Source organism: Rhipicephalus sanguineus, chromosome 11 (assembly GCF_013339695.2).
Source record: "Rhipicephalus sanguineus isolate Rsan-2018 chromosome 11, BIME_Rsan_1.4, whole genome shotgun sequence".
NCBI lineage: Eukaryota > Metazoa > Arthropoda > Arachnida > Ixodida > Ixodidae > Rhipicephalus > Rhipicephalus sanguineus.
This window is the reverse complement of record NC_051186.1, coordinates 40339435-40361563: the sequence shown is the minus strand read 5'-3', so window position 1 is coordinate 40361563 and position 22129 is coordinate 40339435. Positions and strand designations below refer to the sequence as shown.

At 47.6% G+C, this 22129-nt stretch overlaps 1 protein-coding gene across 1 annotated transcript in view; it reads right to left on the bottom strand.

Annotated features, from left to right (window-relative positions):
- The window catches only part of LOC119374613 (ubiquitin carboxyl-terminal hydrolase 34), a 152743-nt gene that overhangs the window by 4957 nt on the left and 125657 nt on the right, over positions 1–22129 (bottom strand). Inside the window, exons 69-74 of the mRNA XM_049411107.1 lie at positions 13772–13876; positions 12057–12178; positions 7779–7902; positions 4301–4380; positions 1874–2008; positions 237–353 (exon numbers count right to left, since the gene is read on the bottom strand). Of these exons, the coding sequence (XP_049267064.1) occupies positions 237–353; positions 1874–2008; positions 4301–4380; positions 7779–7902; positions 12057–12178; positions 13772–13876 (683 nt within the window). The remainder of the gene's footprint in view (positions 1–236; positions 354–1873; positions 2009–4300; positions 4381–7778; positions 7903–12056; positions 12179–13771; positions 13877–22129) is intronic.

Here is a 22129-nt window from a genome sequence, read left to right as displayed (position 1 = left end):
AAAGTAGGAAGAGAGCGAGGGGAAGAAAATATATTAACTTAAATAAAATTTGTATTCAAAATATTCAATCACATACAGTGTTAGTCACTTCCAAACCTTTGAGTCACTTCCAACATCTCGTTACAACCAACTGCTGTTACACTAGACTACAATTACTTACACCATAATCCAAAGGGAGGAATCCCAGTGCGCAAAGAGAAAATAAACAAGAAAGTGAATTCGGGGCGAGCACTCACAGCGGTGACGCGATGAACATGCTTCTTAAGGTCTTGTGTCACGTCCGACGTCACCAGGGCGTTTGCCCGAGAGAGGATGAGGTTGGTGACACTTTCCTTGAGAACCTGCTTGCCAACCTAGAAATGACACATCGATTACAGAAACGTCAGGAAGTTGAAGGAGAAGTTGAAAAAGGATGTATGAGGCATGTGCAGATGAGATCACAATTGGTGAATAGTGACTCAGACATCGATAAGTAAAGAGAAAATTGTGTTCCAGCGCATTTGACTATGTTAAAACATGTCGCAAGTGTTAAAGGAGTACCAACCCGATTCTGAGGCATTGCAAAAGGGGCATTTTTCGTTTTCATAGTATGCACTGTGAACGCTCTCCCTACATTAGAGTCAGACAGCACATTTTACTTCAATTTTAAGCTTTTCGCCCTCCAGTATCTGAAACCAGCTCCACGGCAATGGATGTTATCATGAAGAGTCAACACAGAGCACTGGGTTTGCGAACTCAGCCTCCCGCATGTGGCCTAAATCGCAGAAATCGCTGTCAGAGTTGCTGCATGACCATTCAATCATCGTTGTTTAGGTGCACCATGTGCGACTGACAGCAGGTGACAGATCTGCCGCTAGTATGTTGCGAGTTACTGCCTCTCCGTGAGGTCATACTGTGTTTACACGTCACTGCAATACCGCCCCTTCAATATCGAAACCAAACATTTCTCTTTAAGGTAGTGATATTAAAAGCATATTCAATGCATTCCCAGGCACCACAATACTCTTTTTAGGGTTCTCGGCACCAGTGTTTTTATTCAGAGCAACAATCCGGAAATGTTTAAAATTTGTGCCAATAGTCTCCATGTCTTCCCTAGTACTACTAGAAGGACCAATGACTGACCGCAGGAAAAGCAATGTATTCCCAGAAACATCCAACAAAAAGAGATGGCAGTATTACTACTGAAAAGTAATTGAATTACATTGCCAATTACTTTTCTAGATTTTTTATAATGTAATTAAATCGCAATACAGCCGAAAGTATTGACATCACATTACCATTATTGTGAAAAAGTAAAGAAATTTTCTTTAACAAAAGTTCATGATTCATGCACAACTCTTGCACACTTTCTTTACAGAGCACATACATTGAAATCACTGAGATCTTTGTTCAACTTCCCACACCTGAGGTTTGGCACTCAGATTAACTTGTATTTGTTATTTTTCTTTATTTTCTTTTAGTCAAATTTTTATGCCATAAGGGAAGGTGCCATGCATGTTTCAGTCAAAAGTAATTAGGAAAATCATGAGCAATTTTCTTGAAATTACTGGCTTGAAGTAATCCATAACATTAATTCATGCATTATACAAATATGCTCGCAAGCCGAGTGTACAAAGCAATGGCACTGAGGGCATAGACGAATAGCCAAGAGCATGGCGTGGCACGGATAATTGAATTAATAATTAATGAAGCTATTATGAGAAAGATAACATTGTCTTTTTAACATTCAGGTGGTCGGTGGGCAGGCATGAAGGGTCCATTCACTCCACATGGTTCTAACTAAAAAAAGTTAAAGCTTTTATTTTGCTCATTGGTCACAGTCAACCCGTCGACAACTTCGTCGTTCTTGTACAGGGGTCGGACACACACTAACCTTTGGCACCAAGAGTGAGAATAGCCGGAAAACCATGGGGTTGTTGAGATAGCCGCGCTCTTCTAATAGCACGGCCGACACGCAGTTGGTGCAGTACGTGCTACTCCGCAGGAACTCGCCAAACTCTGTGGACTTCTGCAAGATCAAACAAAAAAGAAAATGAAGGCCAGAATGACATCAATGCGCTCAACATTTGCTGCGACATGATCGCAAGCTGATGACATCCTTTCGTGAAGTGCCATCAGTGGCACTGCTGCATTCAAGTCTGCTGAAAATGTATCCCTTACTATCACAACACAACCACCCAACTGTTGCATGTTTCTACAACAATTGACCCTTCAGGACACATGAAACTAATGCAAATAAAAGCCGTGCCATGGCCTCCTTGCATGCGTGAATGCAAGCACAGTGTTATCAGTCTTTCAGAGATCATGTTTTACACAAAAGTAGCATTATTTTAACAATACCAGCCCCATCAGTACAAGCCATCATGATGCTTAATGTGTTCAAATCAACACCACGTTTTATACTGCCCTCAAAGGACCCTTGAAGGTATTTAGGAGGAGACAGTGCTAGGAGGAGACATTGCGTTAGGAGGAGACAGTGCTAGAATGAATTGGCATACACCAGTAATGTTAGTCATTACATGAAATGTACTTTAGAGGAACATGCTGCAACACAGTAAACTGGAATGTAAGCTTCTTCTTGCAGCTTTTCTTTAATGCGGGCTGCTGTTGTTGTAACATGTAACAGTGAGGACTGAAGGCTATACAAATAATATTCATCATTAAAGGCCAACTCCGGCGATTTTTCTAGGTCCATGGATCTCAATAAAATTTGCTGGGTACGTTCCCGTTATTTATGCCAAATTACAAGCTGGAGGCATACGCAGATTCATTGCAAATGAATTTTATTGATTGCCCCGACTCTCCCCACCTCGCTTCCCAGAATTATTGGCAACATTGTATGCGTGACGTCATTTTTGTTAAGCGGAAGTGACGGAACCGAGGGGCCCCTAGAGCGTCTGCTACCCGCAAGGCAACAATCGCGAGTGTTTGGCGAGCGCTTCGTTGGCTGGGCGTGTGAATTTCAGTTTCTTGTGGTAATGCGTGCGATGGGTGGCAGGTGGTGTCGCGTTGTGGGCTGCACACGATTCCCCGTTGGCAGTCACGAAACACTCGCACCTAACGATTACCCTGCGTCTCTGTATTAGAGTGTTTTAGCTAGCAATGCCGGTTTACCGCACGGAAAGTACGGTAATGCCGTACCAGCTAAAGAATGCACATGCGTGAACACCATGGAAACACTTTCCGTAGCATATACAGGGTGCACTGTGACCAGGCCTATCGGTATACGGTGAGCTGCGCATCGTGCGAAACAACGTAACCTAATGGTGCGAAAGGTGGCTCATACTTGGCTTAATTCCTTGGGCCGTACCAACGCGATGTTGAACGCCGCTATTGCCAAACTTATGCAGTCTTCTCATAGCAATATTAAGAAGCCTTAGAATTAGTCTGCGAACTTCTCAGCGATAGCATTTTACCCGATCACGGCCCCACAAACTTGAGCTGCCTGGACAGGTGGCACCATCTGGCGGTGGAATGTGCAACCAGGCAAGCAAAGAGCTAAACAGGTGTGTTTCACTTCATCGAAGAGGAATGGCCATTATAGTTGGCCTCCAAATGCGTCGGAATCGCAGCTGTCATTTTTCAACAGCTCAGCTTGCGCACGTGACACGGTCAGTCACTCACAAGATTTCCGACGGAGCCACCTTTCAACTGAGCGTCTGCTCTTCGTCGCTTTCACAGCTTTCATACTACGTGCTGGCGGGACCGGCATGCCTTGCATGATTTCCGGTTTTGTCCCCACTTATACATCACGCGAAGACAGTATGCTCGGTTGGGTTTCGGTTTCGGTGTTGCGCTTTTTTGCTTATTTAAAATTATTCTCCAGTTTGCCGAGTATTTCTGCTATCAGGCCCATGACAGGAGCGTCTCAGGAACATAAAAGCACCATTACTTAGACATGGTCAAAAAATCGCCGGAGTTGGCCTTTAAGCACTGTGAATATCAACTCAGTAGCTTAGAATGTCCCAATGGGTGACAGATAGGATACAAAGTTTGCCTACAATTCAAAGAATGTAGCGTATCAAAATCAGAAAAAAACAATTTGTTTTAACTGTTCACACAACAGGACACGAGTAAAATACAAGCACTCATAGTATGCCCAATTCGTGCAAAAAAAAGAAAAAAGAAGAAGTCAAGCAACGAAACGGCTTTCCTCATGCCATTTCTGCCATCAATAACCCATCTATGTTTTCTGAAGCTATTAGAAACACCCTCGTATAGATTTATTAAACACCACCCCTTATGTAATACCTCACCAAGGGGGTCTTTAAGGAAATAAAGTGAAAGTGAAAGAACTTGCCTCCCCCTGAAGGACCTCCAGCCAAAGCCGAGGAATAAGATCGATGTGTAATGGAACGCCCTCGATGGACACCATGGCACCTAAAAGTACAAGCAGGCATTTTACTGACCAGCACATCAACGGAACAAATGGCGGTAAACATGGTTATCTCCACTATCTGGTAAATGCACTCAACATATAATGGGAATGCAGTCACCGACCGTTTATTCAAGCTTGGTGGGAACCACTGCAAAATCCATATACAGTAGAATCTCGATGATACGATCACGGCTAATACGAATTTCGGGATGATACGAATTTTTCTGTGGTCCCGGCCAAGGCCCATTAATTTACAACGTGCTTGAGTACGGTTGTTACGAACTGATTCTTGACCCGCGTCGTTTGATACGAATAAACGCCGCCCCACCCAACGCAACGTTGGCCCCACCGACGGCCGCGGAAGATAGCAGCGTGCACTTACGGCGCTGGAATGCGTGCGGCGCCGCCGGTTTGGCACGTTGCCAGCGCCGCCGGCGAGCAGCGCGCGACAGCCTCCAAGATCTGCGTGTATCGGAGGCCGGAGTGTGCCTTTTGCTTTCTCTTGAAGATTACAGATGGCGCTGGCCACGTTTTTTTTTTCTTGGTGCGGAGGCAGGCCGGCAGGCGGAGACGCCGGAGAGGGAGAGGCACGGCCCGCGGGAGCTTCTTTCTTCTATGCGTGCCGTCGGACAGAGTGGTTGTGGTTGCTGTGCTCGAGCCCGCGTTCTTGCTTTGTTGTGATAGTGCCTTTTTTGCCGAGTGGCAGCAAGCTATGTCTCGCAAGCGGAAAGCCCTCTCCTTTAAGGAGAAACTGGACATTCTTCGAAAGGTCGATGAGGATCCCAAAAGAAAACGCACGGAGTTGGCTAAGGAGCTAGGCCTCGCAACGTCGACATTAAGCACAATTGTTGGACAACGGGACTCAATAATGAAGAATGTGCTTTCATTTAACGTCAACGCGAGGCAAGCGAAGACAGCCCAACACGTGAAGCTTGAAGAAGCTCTTCTGACCTGGTTTAAGGAGGTTACTGCAGCTGGTGTGAACATCGATGGCAAAGTGTTGCGTGAGAAAGCCGACGAGATCGCACTTGCTCTGCGCATCGACGGATTTCAGGCCTCAGGTGGGTGGCTGCACCGTTTCAAGACGAGACACGGTCTCGTTTACAAAAGCGTCTGTGGGGAAGCGAAGAAGGCTGACGAGACCGTTGTTAGCGACTGGCTCGCGAAGCTGCAGTCACTCATCTCTGGGTATGAGCCTCGTGATGTTTTTAACGCAGACGAGGCTGGCCTGTTTTTTAACCTTCAGCCTGAGAAGAGCCTTTGCTTAAAAGGCGAAGCGTGCCAAGGAGGCAAGAAAAGCAAAGAGCGAATAACGGTGCTTTTGTGCTGTAACGCCGACGGGTCGGAGAAACTTAAGCTGACGGTAATTGGCAAATCCCAAAAGCCTCGGTGTTTCAAGCGCGAGAGCCATTTGCCGTGCGTCTATCGCGCATACAAAAAGGCGTGGATGACGGCGGCCCTGTTCGAAGAATTTCTGTCGCTCCTTGACAGAAGGATGGCCTGCAAGAATCGGAAGATTGTTTTGATTCTTGACCAGTGCGCCGCCCACCCGAGGCAAGTAACGCTCCAAAACGTCAAACTGATCTTTTTGCCCGCGAACACGACGACGCACCTGCAACCGCTTGACGCTGGAATAATAAAAAACCTCAAGCATCATTTCAAGGGCCTTCTTGTGCGCCGCCTACTTGCCAATATTGACAGAAAACACGAAGGCGACCTGCGAATAAGCCTCCTGGACGCCATCCATTTTATCGCTATGGCTTGGGATCGAGTAACGCCGACTACCATAGCAAACTGCTTTGCGAAATGCGGCTTCTTCAGGAGTTCCGAAGAGGTGCCCTCAGAGCAGGAAGAGCCAATTGAGGGTTGGGAACTGCTTGATGCTGGGTGTACAGCTGAAGACTTCTGCACGGCGGATGACAACCTCGCCACTTGTGGTGCGCGCACGGTGGAGGATATTGTTGAGGAGGCCACATGCGAGGTTGCCGATTCCAGCGATGATGGCGACAACATAGACGAGGGCGATGGTGAAGGACCACCACCGGCGGCTGAAACGCTGCACGCGCTCGACGTCCTGAGGCGTGCTATGGCCGCTGATGAAATCAGCGACGACACGTGCACGCGTTTTTACGGATTTCAAAGAAGTCTGCTGAGTGACTTCGCGAAAAAAAAGAAGCAGAAAGACAGAGATTTTTTCTGCAAGAAATAAATGTTTTTTTTATGTGTTCCTAAAAATGAGTTTGCCTCTGACTGTTAATATAGCTAGTTTTACATGTGTTTCGGTGATACGAATTTCGGCTAATACGAATATTTTTCGTGACCCCGCGGGATTCGTATCATCGAGATTCTACTGTAATCGAGAGTCCGTAAAAAAAGATTTAACCAGAAAATAAGCGCCTTTATGGCCCAGTCGCCAGCAAAACTTGTCAATGCATGCCTGCAGGCACGCAGGCTAATGCGCGACCAAGCCTGCCTCTATTTCAGCCAGTGTTTGGGCATCACTGCTACCGCTTGCATTAAGTCCGCATTTGATGGCTGTGACAAGGGCGGCGCATCATCATCGGCCACGCTGTCCACCTGTGCTGGTTCAAGGGTCTGATGTACAATCTCATCATCCTCCAACTCAGCGAAACTTCCTAGCATCTTCGGATTAGGTCGGCCGCCTTCCACCTGGCAAATAATTGCTGCTTTCTCCGCCATAGTCAGTGTCTCGTAGTTGCCACGTTTCTTCATTAGTCCCGACGATGCATATGGAACGGGTGGCATCAAAGAAATTTCAGCACATCAGGCCTGACACGCAAAGCAATAAACAAGAGAGCGAGACACGAAGCGCGAGACGCAGATCAGACCTAGCCGCAGAAATGACTGACAACACACATAACGCAAACCTCAAACACCTGCTGCACCCGTCACACCGAGCTGACTCCGAGCGTGGCTTGGCTTGGCCTGCGGTTTGGCCATGCTAGACGTTCCATGGATACTCGAATGGCTAATGCCAAAACGCAACCATTATGCGTAGCCAAGAGACATGGCCTTCGAGATCGGCAATCATAATTTCTGTGTGGATTTTGACATTGGCACGACTTCCAGCCATAGCCAGTGCAACCTTTCAGTGCTGGCAACCTAGCGAAAATATTGTAAACATCGCTGACAGTTTGTCATGGCCTTCAGAATAGCGCCCAATCAGCCAGCCAGAATCCAAAAATCAAATGGCGTACTGTGGGACGTCCGAATTTTTTGTCGTAAGTTTACATTACTTCAATGAAACGAACAGCGGTGCTGCGAAGGTGTCCGAATAAACGAGCATGTCCGAATTATCAGCGTCCAAATAAACAGTCGGCTACTGTACTAAGAAAAAACAAAACTGTCATTTTTTTTTTTGGACATGTTTAAGACTCACTCAGGTTCACCAGGTCTTGAGACATCAGTCCCTGGGACAAGGCTGCTCTAAAGAGAGTCTCCACAAACTGGTGGTACGGGAGGAAGAAGTCCAAAAGGGCCTGGTCATACTCAGGATCGACTCCCTGAAAAAAAATATTTATATATTTAATGTAGACTTGTGAAACACTTCCCACGCTAGAGGTATGCATTCAGCATAAAAGAATTTCAGCCTGGAATCAGAAAAGTATCTCCAGCACGATGGCAATTCTGATTTCGTCGTTCAGGTACTTAAATGCAAAGATGCTTTCACAAGACAACTGCTGCTCCCCTTTGACCAATATTTGCCCAATTCGAGAGAGGAAGCAGAAATTGGATGCCTAAAAAAAATTAATTAAAAATATTGGAGCGGGTATGAAATCAACAAATCCGTAACTTCTTCAAGAGGATACCAGAGTTCTATAAAAAGCACCAAACTTAAATTCTTAACTTCATAACATTCTGCCAGAAAATGAATATTACAGTTCTGCAAGCAACATGCAACAAAACTCAGCAAATCCGTTATTTTGCACCAACAACGGATCTAGGAGTTCTGTAAGTGGCGTACGTTAGAGCCCCTAAAAGCGGACAAACTTCACCCTTTGCGGTCTGTTACTGGGCCTCTCCCAACAACGCAACACGGTCGCAGTGGTACATTGTTGGGCAGTGCTGGACAAGCTCTTTCGTGGTTGATTCATGCGTGAGTTTTCTCACTGCATTATGCCCCGTCTTTTAAAAGAGTCAACTTCTTTTACTTGAGCTTTGCTTTCTTTAGTTTCGGATCGGAATGTACAGAAGGTGGGTAAAGACTTTGGACCGCAACGGGTTAATATGTCAGTTTTAGAGATTAAATAAAAGTGTTACATGGCTTAGAGGAGTTTTGCAAAGGACTACTCGTAAATTAAGGGGAGATGCTACTCGAAAAAAAAGTTTCTTTAATCTGTAGCCTAGGGCAATGAAATTTTAGCTGTTTACATAGTTTTTTACACTGATTTTAAATATGTAATCAGTTTTATAGTAAGCTGCATAGTTTTCGTTTTGTGCCATGACATGTGTAAAATATAGCTCTTTTTTGGACACACTTTTCATGTCACTAAACTTTTATGGTTATGAGCCATTAATGGCTCATATTACTCCACATTAATTGTACAATGCAAATAACTAGAAAGTGTGTATAAGACATTTTAATGAAAAAGAAAAATTATAATATCAAAAGTGTTAAAATGCTCAACCAATACTAATTGCTTACTTTGTAGTAACTATATAAATGATATCATGTTTTGAAGGAGATAATTGCACTCTTCACATGTTAAGGAATGTGTAGGAAAAATTTCGTTCCGATCTGGCCATCAGAAGTACGAAAAACGTGATGTCCAAACTCAAGAAGTTGCCCGAGATTGCACCTTGAGAAAAATGCATTTTAAAGGTAGAAATGAAAGCTCATCTATGTGGCAAAGATATGCTTTTTAAAAGTATTTCTTCCATCATGAGAGGTTATTTTATCATGAGAGGTTATTTTGAGAATGTGGCTTTGGTGAACTCCCCATGCGAAATGCAATGGCAAGCAGCCAGGTGACATTTTCCAGGGCACTCTAGACAATGAGCTCTGTTTATTTTTTAATAGCCACGTTGTGCCCTTTAAAAGTGATTTTAACCTATTTCCATTTTAAATACATCCTTGAATTTTTTTTTGTCATGAAAGTAGAGAAAATAAAGTTGACAAAACAAGTAAAAACAAAAATATATGCAATTTTAGAAAAAACTTGAATTTTCCGAGTAGCATCTTCCCTTAAGGGGGGACGTGGCTTTCGGTACCAACTTTCTTATTTCTTCATGGATTTTGATGAAAATTGGCACACTTATTTGAAATGTTTTTTTAATGCTACTGTAGAAATTTCATGAATATATCTTTACAACTTTTTGATGTACAATATATTTCACCTTCTGCTCTTGTTCCGAGTCTGACTCGCTTAAAAAATGAGATAGGAAACTCGTTCAAAGTGCTATGCATTCTAAGATGTCTGATTGCGGGCATGACATTCTTAGATTTTTTTATTTGCAACAAAATTTTTTTTAGTTTTCATTTTTCATGAGGTGACTGTGCAACAGGCATCGAGGCTTTGTGCAACTCGTTAAATAGCTAATTATCAAAAGGCCATACTGAAAAAGCAGGAATGTCACGCCCTGAACTGTGCTTCAAGGAATAGAGAACAAAAAACGGAACTGAAATAGACCCAGCGGTCAGTGAGAAATCAGCGGAACAAGCGAAGCAGGAAGCAAGAAAAGTCGTTTTGAGAAAACGGCTTTTAAAGTTGTACCCACGATATTACTTCATTAAAAGGCACTGGGGTCGTAATCTTTTGAGTCCTTCGTAATGTGCAGTATCTTGAGTGCCCTGTCTTTAGTTTGAGGTGTGTTGCTTCTCTAAAACACAAGAAGATTGTGACCTTTGGCGTGTTTTATAAGGTTGGACCTCCTGCACATGTGGCCTTTCATCTGTTGTGCCTTTGTTTTCTTTCTTTTTTCTTAAAATCCTTTTCTGATATACAAAGAACATGTAGCATGAATTTTAAACGAAGTTATGAAGTGGTGTAATAGACATGACAAAAAACAAGACATTGTAATGCAAGTAGGCCATGTACTATGATGATTTGCCAGCTTTCTTGTAATCATGCTCTCATTAACATAATTAACAGTCTTAATTGCAATTGATCATTGAATTATTTTTATAGGATACTAAGAGCGGCTCTCATCATGACAACCTATCCCTTCCTCCTAAATAACAGGCCAAGACATTGGTGGAATACGAATTCCTTAGCAGTTTATTCAAGACGCGAACTGGGCAGATATGAATTCATCTCCCTGTTTCACTCGTCAAGCTAATTTGTAAACCTCGCCTGCGATGCGCTTCATCATTCACCCGGTCGCGGACACGGTTTTTTGCGAGGCCTTTATTTTTTCAGATGATTCATGAGCGCTTACGGCGATACCAAGCACGGCCCCAAGCGCGCCTAAATTGCATCACCAGTGCTTTATTTCACCTCTAAGTGCTCGGCCGCATTGTCTGGGAAGTCGGCACGCGATGTGCTGGGTGGCGGCATTCGGTGACGATGCGCAATATGCCTAGGTGCGGCGACGAAAAATATGCGCGCAACGTGTTTGGCCTCGCATTTCGGGACACCGACGCGCGCCCGCTGCGCGACGAGCTTGGCCGTGGGGTCCGCTGCCGATGCGTAAAATGACCATCCGCTCTACCGAAGAGCCGACGGGGAGAAGCGCTTCGTTGCGAAGAAGCACACTGCCGCGAGTCCGCTAACGCGTCGTTCTTGCCCGCAAAGTTCGAGGTTCGTCTCGCGTGCCGGCGCCGTGAGCGGAGTTAGGCCTAGTGACGACTCCGAGCAGTAGACGCACCGGCCGCGGTGTCCGATGTTTCGAAGTACGTAATGCGTGGTCGCGAGTACAAAGAGTCGTCCTGCGATCATCTTCGTCACGACGTCCGAAGTGCGCATAAGCAGAACCTCCAACCACGGATCCGACGAGTCAACGCTAGAGTCGGTCCGAGACGCGCGTTTGCGATGTTCGCTACGAGTGCGGCGCGCCATCGTAATCCCACCGAGCTTCCGCTAGTAGCTCCAAACTAAAACGCAGTTCTTGTTCAAAGTTATCGTCGAACTGTGAACACAGAGCGATTGCGAATACGCCACGAAGTTGCGCGACAGCCGTGAGCTCGAGACGCACGAGCTGCAGACGACTATTTCCCGGAGCGAGCATCGGACCAATGGCGAGGCGCGCTGGGGCAACATGGCGGACGCGGCCAATCGGAGGGCTCGAAACGACCTTCGAACATTTGCTTTTTGTGCGCTTGTTTTCGAAGGGAGGAGCCAGCTGCGGCGGGGAATTTGAAGACTGAGAAATGCGCTTTCCGATGAGCCCAAGATATCGGCGCCCGGTGGTGTCGTTGCGGAGCTATGATTTTTTGAAAATCAGTGTTTTTTTGCGATTTCCCCGATACTTTTCGCCACCTCGGCAGGCGCAACAATTTTTTTTATTGCACTTCTACGCGGTTTTCGGTGAAGATACTTTGGAATCGGATACAAAAAGGGCTACAGAAACTGAAAATGTGATTTTCAAAAAATCGATTTTTTTGCCATTTTTCGCGATACGAAAGCCGCGTCCCCCCTTAACTGCATATTTCAGAGCAATGCAGGACGCATCAATTTTGGGCACTTTAAAGGCAGGTACATGGCGAGTCGCTTCTCACCTTGGATGCTTCCAGCTGGCTCAGATGGAGGAACATCTGCAGAATGGGACGCTGTGGCCTTACCGTCGTCTTGGTCGGGTAAGTCTTCTGGCCTCTCCGGGGAAAGTATGGACCCGTGGTCACTGCAAGCAAAAAGCGAGACATTGTGCAAACAGTGTTTTCATTGAAGAAATGTGAAAAAGACTGCACTTGATATCCAACAGAATCCGTTAAGCATTTAATGAAAGTGTTAAGTACAGTAGACCCTTGTTGACACATTCGTTTTGTACGATTTCCCAGTGCTGACGTTTGCGATATCGTTATCAAGCAAAGCTGCGTGATGCTTTAGGGAATTCGGATTGTACGTTTTTCTGGATGGTGTGTTTATTTCTCGTTCTTGTTTTCAAAAGTGTATGAATGACTGTCTACTGTACAGATTCGTAAAAAATGTAAGCAGAAAATAAGAACGAGGTAACCAGGCATCCTGAACTGACGCAAGTACAAGTTACTATGCCACTCACAAAGCTGCAAGACATTCGTTTTGTACACTAGAATCCGTCAAATACTCTGTAAATCAACTAAACATTTGATAAAAAAAAAACCTCACCCTAGATCATAGGTCGCCAAACTCTCTCATGAGCCAACTCACTCAAACTCAGATCGAGCCGTGAGCCTTAGTCTGAGTGAGTTCGAGTAAGTAATATTTCAGAGAGTTTGAGTCCAAGTGAGTCTGCTTGAGAACAATTTTAGTGAGTCTGAGTCCGAGTGAGTGCGGTCAGCAGAGGAAAATTTTGGTGAGTCGGAGTCCCGAGTGAGGCCTAAGCGCAAAATATATTAGATGCGAAGCAGCTTTTGCGCTGGGCTTTGTCCATAGTTCTATTGGCGACTGTCCGCTTTCTAAAACCTACCATAGCCATCTGTAACATATTGAGCGTGCGCTCGCGCCAAGGAGAAGTCTTCTTCGTCTTGTTCTTCGACCGCCTTGATGATGATACGTACAGAGCACTTTAGGGGCCCATGCTGCTGTATGCTGTCCTAGCTTGGCGTAACGCAGACAAAACTACGTGTGCTGGCACGCGCTAGCGCGTTCGGGCCTGTGTAAGGGGCTGGTTAAGACGTTGTGGCCTCTCCCCTTTACACTCTCCCAGCAATCATGTGATGGCGTCGGCGAACGAGATTCTGCAGACGCGCGATGAACCAACGCGTTGTAACCTAGTCAGAACGCGCTGGCATGCGCTAGCGCGTTCAGGCCTGTGTAAGGGTCTGGGTAAGACGCTGTGGCCTCTCCCCCTTACATTCTCTCAGCAATCACGTGACGGTGTCAGGGAATGAGATCCTGCAGACATGCGATGAACCCGCGTGGCGTGCTCCAACAAGAGTTCAAGATGAGTAACAGCAACAGCAACTACAGTAAATTCAAGGTGTGCTCCACATGCAAGGACACGCTAACATTGGGCAAAGTGCCCGTGATGAACGGAACATTAAGTCGACCCATGCGCTCCTTCACATCCCCACATGGTTCCCTTTAGTGGGAGATGGTGAAATTTTTTTCTTGAGTGAGCCTGAGTGAGCTCCACATTTCTTGCCGACCTATGCCCTGGATTAAATAAATGATCTGCCATCTAAACAAATAAAAACGTACTGTTATGTCTACTAGAGCAACCTCTGAAACAGCAACACAAGCAGTGCAACTAAGAATTTTCCGAAGAATTTGAGGAAAAGGGATGAGATCTTACTCAGCCCGTTGCTCTCGAGAAAGCTGCTGTGGCAGCTGGCCAGCAGTGGCACAACGGGACCCACAGTCTCCCGAGGAAGCAAGGTCACCAACTCCTTGAGCACTTCTGTATCACGTCAAGGAAGGGAAACAAAGTAAAAAGCTGTAAGAACGACGCTCGCCAGAGTAACAATACACTGAATTAAAATGACAAACTAGGCAAGTTGGTAATTAAACATGCTACTTTTGCAATATGGGTAGCGCGAGCCATTCAGAGGACTAAAAGGAACAGACACACACGAGCACTGACTGACAACTCGTTTCATTTCTTTCACAATCTCTTTTATGAAACAGTGGTTCGCAATGGCACATTTTGCAGTGCGCAGCCAGGTTCGCGCTAGCGGAGTTCTTGACAGTAATGTGGTGCTCCCTAAGACAGATATTAATGCTGTGCCCAGTCTGCCCAAATTCCTTTTTAAAAAACCCCATGACAGTGGAATGGTGTAAACTACTCCTATTGAGCACGGCACGAACTGCTTCTTGCACTTTATAGTGCAGGTAGCTTTGGACGCCGGTCCTCCGTCCGGGTCACACTGCCCATATAGCAAAAGCAACAAGACATATCACAGAGGACAGGATACTATGCCCGTAACTAGTTATAGACAATTCAAACCCAAGAAAAAATGTAGCTCCGTCCACAGCTCCACAGTGTGCCTGCCCTTCAACTGTGAAGGACAATCGCGCTAGCTGGCTTCTGCTTGAGCCGCAAGTATGTTTTCTTAGCAAATGTAAGTACTACGCAGATTAAGAGTTAAAAGGTTGGTCCTTACTACCAAAAACATTACGTTTGGCTGAGCAGCGATGTCTGAATCCCTGATAAAATTTACTATACTCGGCGACAACTTATCTTGACAGTGGAGCGAAGGTTATGGAGGCGGGGCTTCCGCACATTCGTGTTGCTCCACAAGTAGTATGGCAGCTTGCGGCTGATATCAATTTTTCTCGCTCGCATCGTTAACGCGTTTAGGAAAACATACGCACAATAAATGTGAATGGGAGAAACATTTCGATTGCTCAGCGTACATTTGCGAGTCATACTATAAGTATATTTTTCTTGGAGAACTAAAAAGCGCATTTGCTGCCACACACTGGCCCACTATGTCATGGACGCCATGTTTACTTTGAATCGGTAGTCAAGGCTCCCGAGAACACGCGAGCCAAACATAGCGTAGCACACAGCCTGGGATTTACAATAAATTCTCAAAGTCAACTAAAAATTGCTTCCTCTTCGCTTGACAAATGATGCTTACGGCATCAATGAGACAAGTTCCACGCCATTGGCTGATTTGAACATGGAGCACTCTGTAGTTACTGCGGCTACCGCAAGAGGCCGTCACTTGCCCGCGCACGTGATCACACAGAAAGTATGCCGCGCGTTCGAAAAAAAAAAAGTTCTCAAGGTCACAAGGCCTACCTTCTTCCCCCGTGCCACCCCTCCCTGCTTAGCTTCCAGCGTTTTCGTCCGGACGAGACAAGAGAGAAAGCAATTACAGCGTGCGACAAATCTTTGTAACACCGCTGATACTGGACGTATTCTAAAAATTTTTCCAGAGGTTGATTCGTGAGGAAAGAAGCTCCTTTAATGAAACCATTCCATGGCTACTTGGAAAAGTGTTGCAGGGGTCCTTTAAATAATATTTCATGAATGAACATCATGAATCTCATGATAATGATACTACAGTAGAACCCCGCTGATATGTTTTTGAAGGGACCGTAGGAAATGAACGTAAGAGACGGGAAACGCAAGAGCCGAAAAACGGGAAAAACGACAATACATTTAGTGGTACAGAATTTTATTTCAATGCTTACGCGTGAAGAAACCGTGCAACGTTGCCTGGTGCTTTTACTCATGTCCGAGCAGCACGAAAAGTTTTTCGAGCACCTGCAGTCTCACATCCTTTTCATAAATCTAGTGCCACCACGGCCGACACCTGACAAGCGATCACTTACGGCGATACCTTCACGAGATTGTCGCCGGTTGCGTCGGCATCTCCGAGCGATACTGTAGAACCATTGGCATAGTGTCGGACCACTGTGGCTTGTAGTAAACGGTCGAACGCCTTGCGAAAGTAGAACTACCCCCGAAAGCGGCTCCACCACTCAGCCACGGTCCAGTCGACGGGTACAAACGCGGAGCTCGGGACAGCGTCATCCACAGAAATGTAACCAACGTATGTGATTTTTTTTTAGCACCAACAGCTGTAGGCGTGAAAGAACTAAGCACGCGCAAGCACGACCAGAGCGACGAGAACAACCGCGAACCGCGCGCACGAGTAACGACCACGTGAACTCCAACCAGCTCGAACTCCTCCGGCAAATAATACGCCAACGCGATGGTAGAAGTAAATGCCAATCTCGAAGGCCTTGCTTTCGCAAGCAATTACGTCATAGACCCCATCTTTGCAATACACGTCTCAAAGGCTATGCTTTTGTTATCAGTAAATTCCAATCTCGAAGGCCTTGCTTTCGTGAGCAATTACGTCATAGACGCCATCTTTGCAATGCAGATCTCGAAGGCTATGCTTTCGTTTGCATCAACCGAAAGTACCTGTCGCTTGCGCCTCATGCGGCTAATGTTACAGTCAAACCAGGCCAAGCTGCGTGAAAAGTCACCATGGCCACTCTCTTCGGTGCTCACTCGATCGGCTCGGAGCGCACTTCGAGACGTATCATATGGGAACGGTCCCACAGTTACGACGTAACAGCGGGGTTCCCAATACACTGTACCCTATGGGAGCTGTGCTGGGACCGGCGGAAACCGACGTAACAGCCGGGAAAACGCATCAGAAAGGAACGTAACAGCGGGGTTCTACTGTAGATTGAGGACACATGCGCTTCGGCAACAATAAAGTTTAAAGCAAAAATTCTTTCATCTGATGATGCGTAAAACTTCAATAGTCCCGTAGGAGCTTGACCTGCATGCATCTTGGTAATTCACAAATTAAAACAACAAAAAAAATGCCAGGCCTGCGCGGAAAGCGCAGCACAGTCACAGCGAAAGCTGGAAGAGCGCCATTTCTAGAGCCCGTTGTAAGCTCTCTGGGGCTACTAATACAAGTACACTAGCAAGGTACCCACTATGCCATAAATCACAATATTTGTGAAATTGGGAAGCACCTACAACGCCATTATTCGTCATTGTGCGCAGAAGCGAGGTTCCAGCTACTCATATGTAAGGCATTATGTGCACTTTGTTTACGTGACGACTGATGACGATGAAGAATTGTGGCTCAGGCCTTTGTAATGGGTTGGAAGCTTTAAACGGCTCACCAGTTACGTATTTCGCATTGTGTGATGCCCGGTCGCTATTTAACTCTCCCACCATGCAATATAACATACATTGACGTGAGAGAGACAGAGAGAGGGGGGAAGAACTTAATTGAGACCCTGAGGAAATGGATGATGGGCTCATGGGCTTTCTTGGAAACCAATGCAAGTGCCCTTGCGAGGAACCCACTACGCTATAAATCATCAAAATTTCTGTGAAGTAGGGAAGCAGCCACTATGCCATTTTTCATCATTCAACGGAGAGCCGTGGTACCCGCTAAAAACATGTAAGGCATTATGCACACTTTGTTGGTGTTGTGCCTGATGACGATGAAGAATTATTGTAGAGCCCCTTGTAATGGGTTGGAAGCATCCAACAGCCCACTCGTTGCGCAATTCGCATTGTGTGACGCCTGGTTACAGAATTCGCGTTGTGTGATGCGTGGTTGTTATTTCACTCTTCTACGACACTAAATTACAGATGTTAATGTGGTTCCTTCTGGACATGAAGCCTGTATAGCGTCGTTTTGCAAGGCAGTTCCAAGCACCGGCATGGCTCTGAGGTACAACACTGGGCTCCCACGCAGAGGGCCCAGGTTCGAACCCCGTTCCATCCTGGAAATTTTTTCTTATTTCGTTTTTTTTTCTTATTTCGAGCGATAGTGGTTACGGACACCGGCGGCGGCGGCGGCGGCGGACAACTACGCCACCAAAAACGGCCGTTGAAATGATCTCATAACAGCTTTCGCTGTAAAATGTTCCTTCACTCTTCCAACGCATTGTACCATTGGGGTTTTCCCGTCAATGCTGATTACTCGAAAAGTATTTAAAATATACTTCGGCAGTTCGAATTTGTGCTATTCAATTCGAGTACTGAATCTAATAGAACGCTATCCGATTCATTATTCAAAATTTTTGAATGTTCGCAAATTCTCTGTGGGAGGGACAGCAGGTGCAGCTTACATTTCTTCTTAGGTTGTAACTGGCCATAGCAGTCATCAGAGATGCCAATGATACCACAATATGGTGTAAGGACTGTGTGGCGGAGGCGGCAACCGTAAGGCCGAGAGATGGCGCGACAGTCGGTGCCGTCATCATCATCATGAGGATGGACAGTGGCGACGGTGGGGAGAAGGGGCAGTAGGGAATAAAGTGTGTTATCGACGACACGTGTTGTGAGTGCCTCCTCCCTGACAAGTGGGGGCTCGTCCGGGATCAAATGGAAAACGTAATCGTTCCGGAGGAGGTCGTGCAGTATCTCATCGGCCAAACCGATGGATCGGTGATCCAGCACGAGCAAGTCGCCTCCCTGCTGCGGCAACGTGTGATGGCCGCTACAGCCACGGCCGCGCCGGTAGGCCTAGGTGTGCCGGTGCCCGTGCCGCAACCCTCGCAGCCGCATGCCGTGACTTCTACACCGCTCGTTGAACCGCCGAAGTTCTCGGGCTTCAACGATTTGCAGTCGCCAGAGGTGTTCCTGGAACGTTTGGAGAACTTTTGCCTCGTGTCCGGTATCGACGAGGCCCAAAGACTTAGCAACGTGGTGCCGGCTGCCTTGGAGGGCAGCGCTAAGCTTTGGTGGCGATTCGTCGGCGCTTTCAACTCGTGGGACGAATTCACAAAAGCTTTCCGCGCGGAGTTTGCTTCTATCGACTCCAAACGCCGCCTGAAGGAGGAGCTCGAACAGCGAACTCAGCACCCCGAGGAAAATTTAAAGGAATTTATATACGTCATATCGGCATACTATGATCGTATCGGAGAGCCGGTGACTGAGGAAGAAAAAGTGCAGCGGGTTCTCCGCCAAATGCACCCGCAGCTGCAAGACCTCGCTGAAGGGTCGTCATTCACAACCTTGAAGGAGCTCGCCGCCGCGGCGGATGGATTGATGCAAAGAGCGTGGCGGCGTTGGCAGTACAAGCCGCCACCTCCACCAGCAAATCAGGTCGCAAGGGACCTGGCGTTCCGACCACACATGGCGGCTGCTAACGCTCTCGGACCGCGACCGATGTCAATGACGGCCACTGTGGGTACGGCTACGTCTACCGTAGTGCCCTCGGCCAGCGCTGCCTCGGCATACCACTGGCCACTACACCCTGCAGCTGTTGAACCGTCATACGTCCGTGATCAGTTCCATCCGGCCTCCACCGTCCCGACGCCGACGCAGCCGTTAGCCTACGCCTCGCCATCGGCCGCTCGTTGGCAGCGGCCCAACACACGACAGGTCCACTGCCAGCGCTGCGGAGGGATCGGCCATGTTGCCCGCCAGTGCGCTACGGCTAGGCAAAATGTGCCGCCCACGTGTTTTAACTGCGGTCAACCGGGGCACATGCGGGCTGAATGCCCAGACAATCGGTTTCCGGGAAACCGACGTTGGTAGATGCTGCGCCGGCGAGCATCTACGACAGCGCGCTCCAGGTTGCGACTACTGCTGGCCGAAAGGAACCCCTGCTCGACATCCGCATCGGTGCGACGACGTTCCAGGCGCTCTTAGACTCTGGGTCCAGCGTAAGCCTTCTGGGACAGCAGGCGATGGCAGCCGCCGAAGCAACAGGAGCCAGCCATAAAAGAGAGGTACGTGCGCTCCGCCTGGCCACAGGTTGGTCCCAATCTGCTACCTCACTCCGATGCAAGATACACTGGGGAGCAGGCTCTCGCCGGCAGCGGTTTTTGTGTGTGCCCGACCTTTGTAGGGATGTAGTACTCGGGAGAGACTTCCTGACTGTGACCGGAATATCCCTTCATGTTGCACTTGGAGGTTGGACGATCGGGACTGAACCGCAGTGTATGGTGCCTTTCGCCAAGGGAGAGTACCGGCCTAAAGGAGGGCTAGACAGCGAAGAGATCTACGACCTGCAAGCAATATTTGCCGAGCGACCTGCGCCTACTGCCAACTCAGAAATTCCAGCACCCAACAACCCCACATACCTCGCGTCTCAAGTAAATGTAGACCCACGTCTCGCACAAGTGCTTGAGAACTTCAGCCCAATCATTACAGCTACTCCAGGTTGCACAACAATTTCTGAACATTGCATTGACACTGGGGATAGCCAACCTGTACGTTGCAAGCTTCGCCCTGTCAATGCTAAAAAAAGGCCATTATGGACAGTTGAATCGCTGATCTCCTGCAACATGAACTCATACGCCCGAGCACCAGCCAGTGGACAAGCGCCCCTGTTCTGGTTGCAAAAGTCTGGCGGCTTCCGCCTTGCCATCGATTATCGGCCACTGAATAGCCGTACAAGGGTGCCTGCCTATCCCATGCCCAGGACTGACTGGCTCTTGGCACAGTTGGGCCAGGCGCAATGGTTTTCGAGTTTCGACCTTTCACAAGGGTTTTTCCACATTCCAGTGCGGGAGCAGGATATTCCCAAGACCGCATTTATCTGCCACCAGGGCACCTACGAGTTTACCAGGATGCCCTTTGGTGTTGCAGGTGGGCCAGCAACCTTCCAAACTTTGATGGATACTGTTTTGGATGGTGTAAATCACAGATTTGCAATGGCATTCCTGGACGATGTCTTGGTTTATTCAGACACCCTTGATGACCACGTGGAACACATTCAATGTGTACTAGAGCGCATCAGGAAAGCAGGCCTCACCATTAATCCAGACAAGATCCAACTCTGCCGCAATTCACTCAAGTTCCTCGGACATGTAATTTCACCTGGGCAGTGTAGACCTGATGAGGGCAAGGTGCTTGCTGTGTTGCAATACCCTCGACCAACAACAATCACACTGAGCTCCTCCATCGGCGCAGTGGCCCACTGGCTGCTCATAAGGCCTGCTGGCTTTTGGCGATTGGCCTTGGAACGCTGGCAAACTTTGCAGCATCTGACATATTTAGATATGTTTGCTCGCATACCTTGCCAAACTCAAAAGCGTCATGCAGGGTACAACACTCCTGGAGGACGACCCACAATCACGCCTAATTAAGGACTTGGCCGCTTCGACAGAACTGGAGTCTAGTGGGTTACTCGTTCAGCAAAGAGGAAACCAAAAAGTGCCTTGGCTACCAGCGTGCTTGCGGACTCTCGTGTTGAAAATGGCACATGATCACCCCACTAGCGCACATGCAGGCTTTTTTAAGACATTGCAGCGTGTTTCTTCTCGCTTCGTTTGGCTAGGTATGCGAGCAAACATATCTAAATATGTCAGATGCTGCAAAGTTTGCCAGCGTTCCAAGGCCAATCGCCAAAAGCCAGCAGGCCTTATGAGCAGCCAGTGGGCCACTGCGCCGATGGAGGAGCTCAGTGTAGACATCATTGGACCACTACCGCTCACACCTCGGCGCCACCAGTACCTGCTGGTGGTAGTGGACAAGTTCACAAAGTTCATTGAATTGTTTCCTCTGAGAGCCGCTACTAGCCAAAACATTGTTGACTGTATGCGGCAAGTCTTCAGCCGCCATGGCATACCGGTATCAATTTCTAGCGACAACGGCCGACCATTCGTCAGCACCCTTTGGAAAGGCCTTCTAAAGCAATGGGGCATCAAAGATCGTCATACTGTGCCTTACCGCCCCGCGGGACAGATGGTAGAACGCCACAACGGTACAGTTAAAGAATGCCTTCGGGCCTACTGCACCAATCATAAGGAGTGGGACTCGCACATCCCTGAGATCGCCTTTGCCCTCCGCACTGCGGAGAGTGTTGTGACAGGTTTTACACCAGCCTTCCTTTGTTATGGCCGAGAGCTGCGCACTCCATGGGAACCACCTGGCACCAAGGACAACGTTGAACCGCCTTCTGCGGCCTATCATGCCTTTTCCGAAGAAGTTCGGCAGTGCCTTGCCCAGGCCCTTGAGTTTACTCACGCGCAACAAGTTGCTGCTCATGCAAAACAAAAGGCACATTACGACCACCACAGGCGGCCAGTTACCCTGGAGCCAGGCGACCTCGTTCTCCTAGACAGCCATACCCTAAGTAATGCAGCAACAGGCGTATCATCAAAACTCGCACCAAGACGTTCAGGCCCCTTCAGGATTACGAAGAAGGTAGGCACTAATGATTTCCTGCTGACAGATCCCACGACAGGACGCCGTCGAGGGATAGCC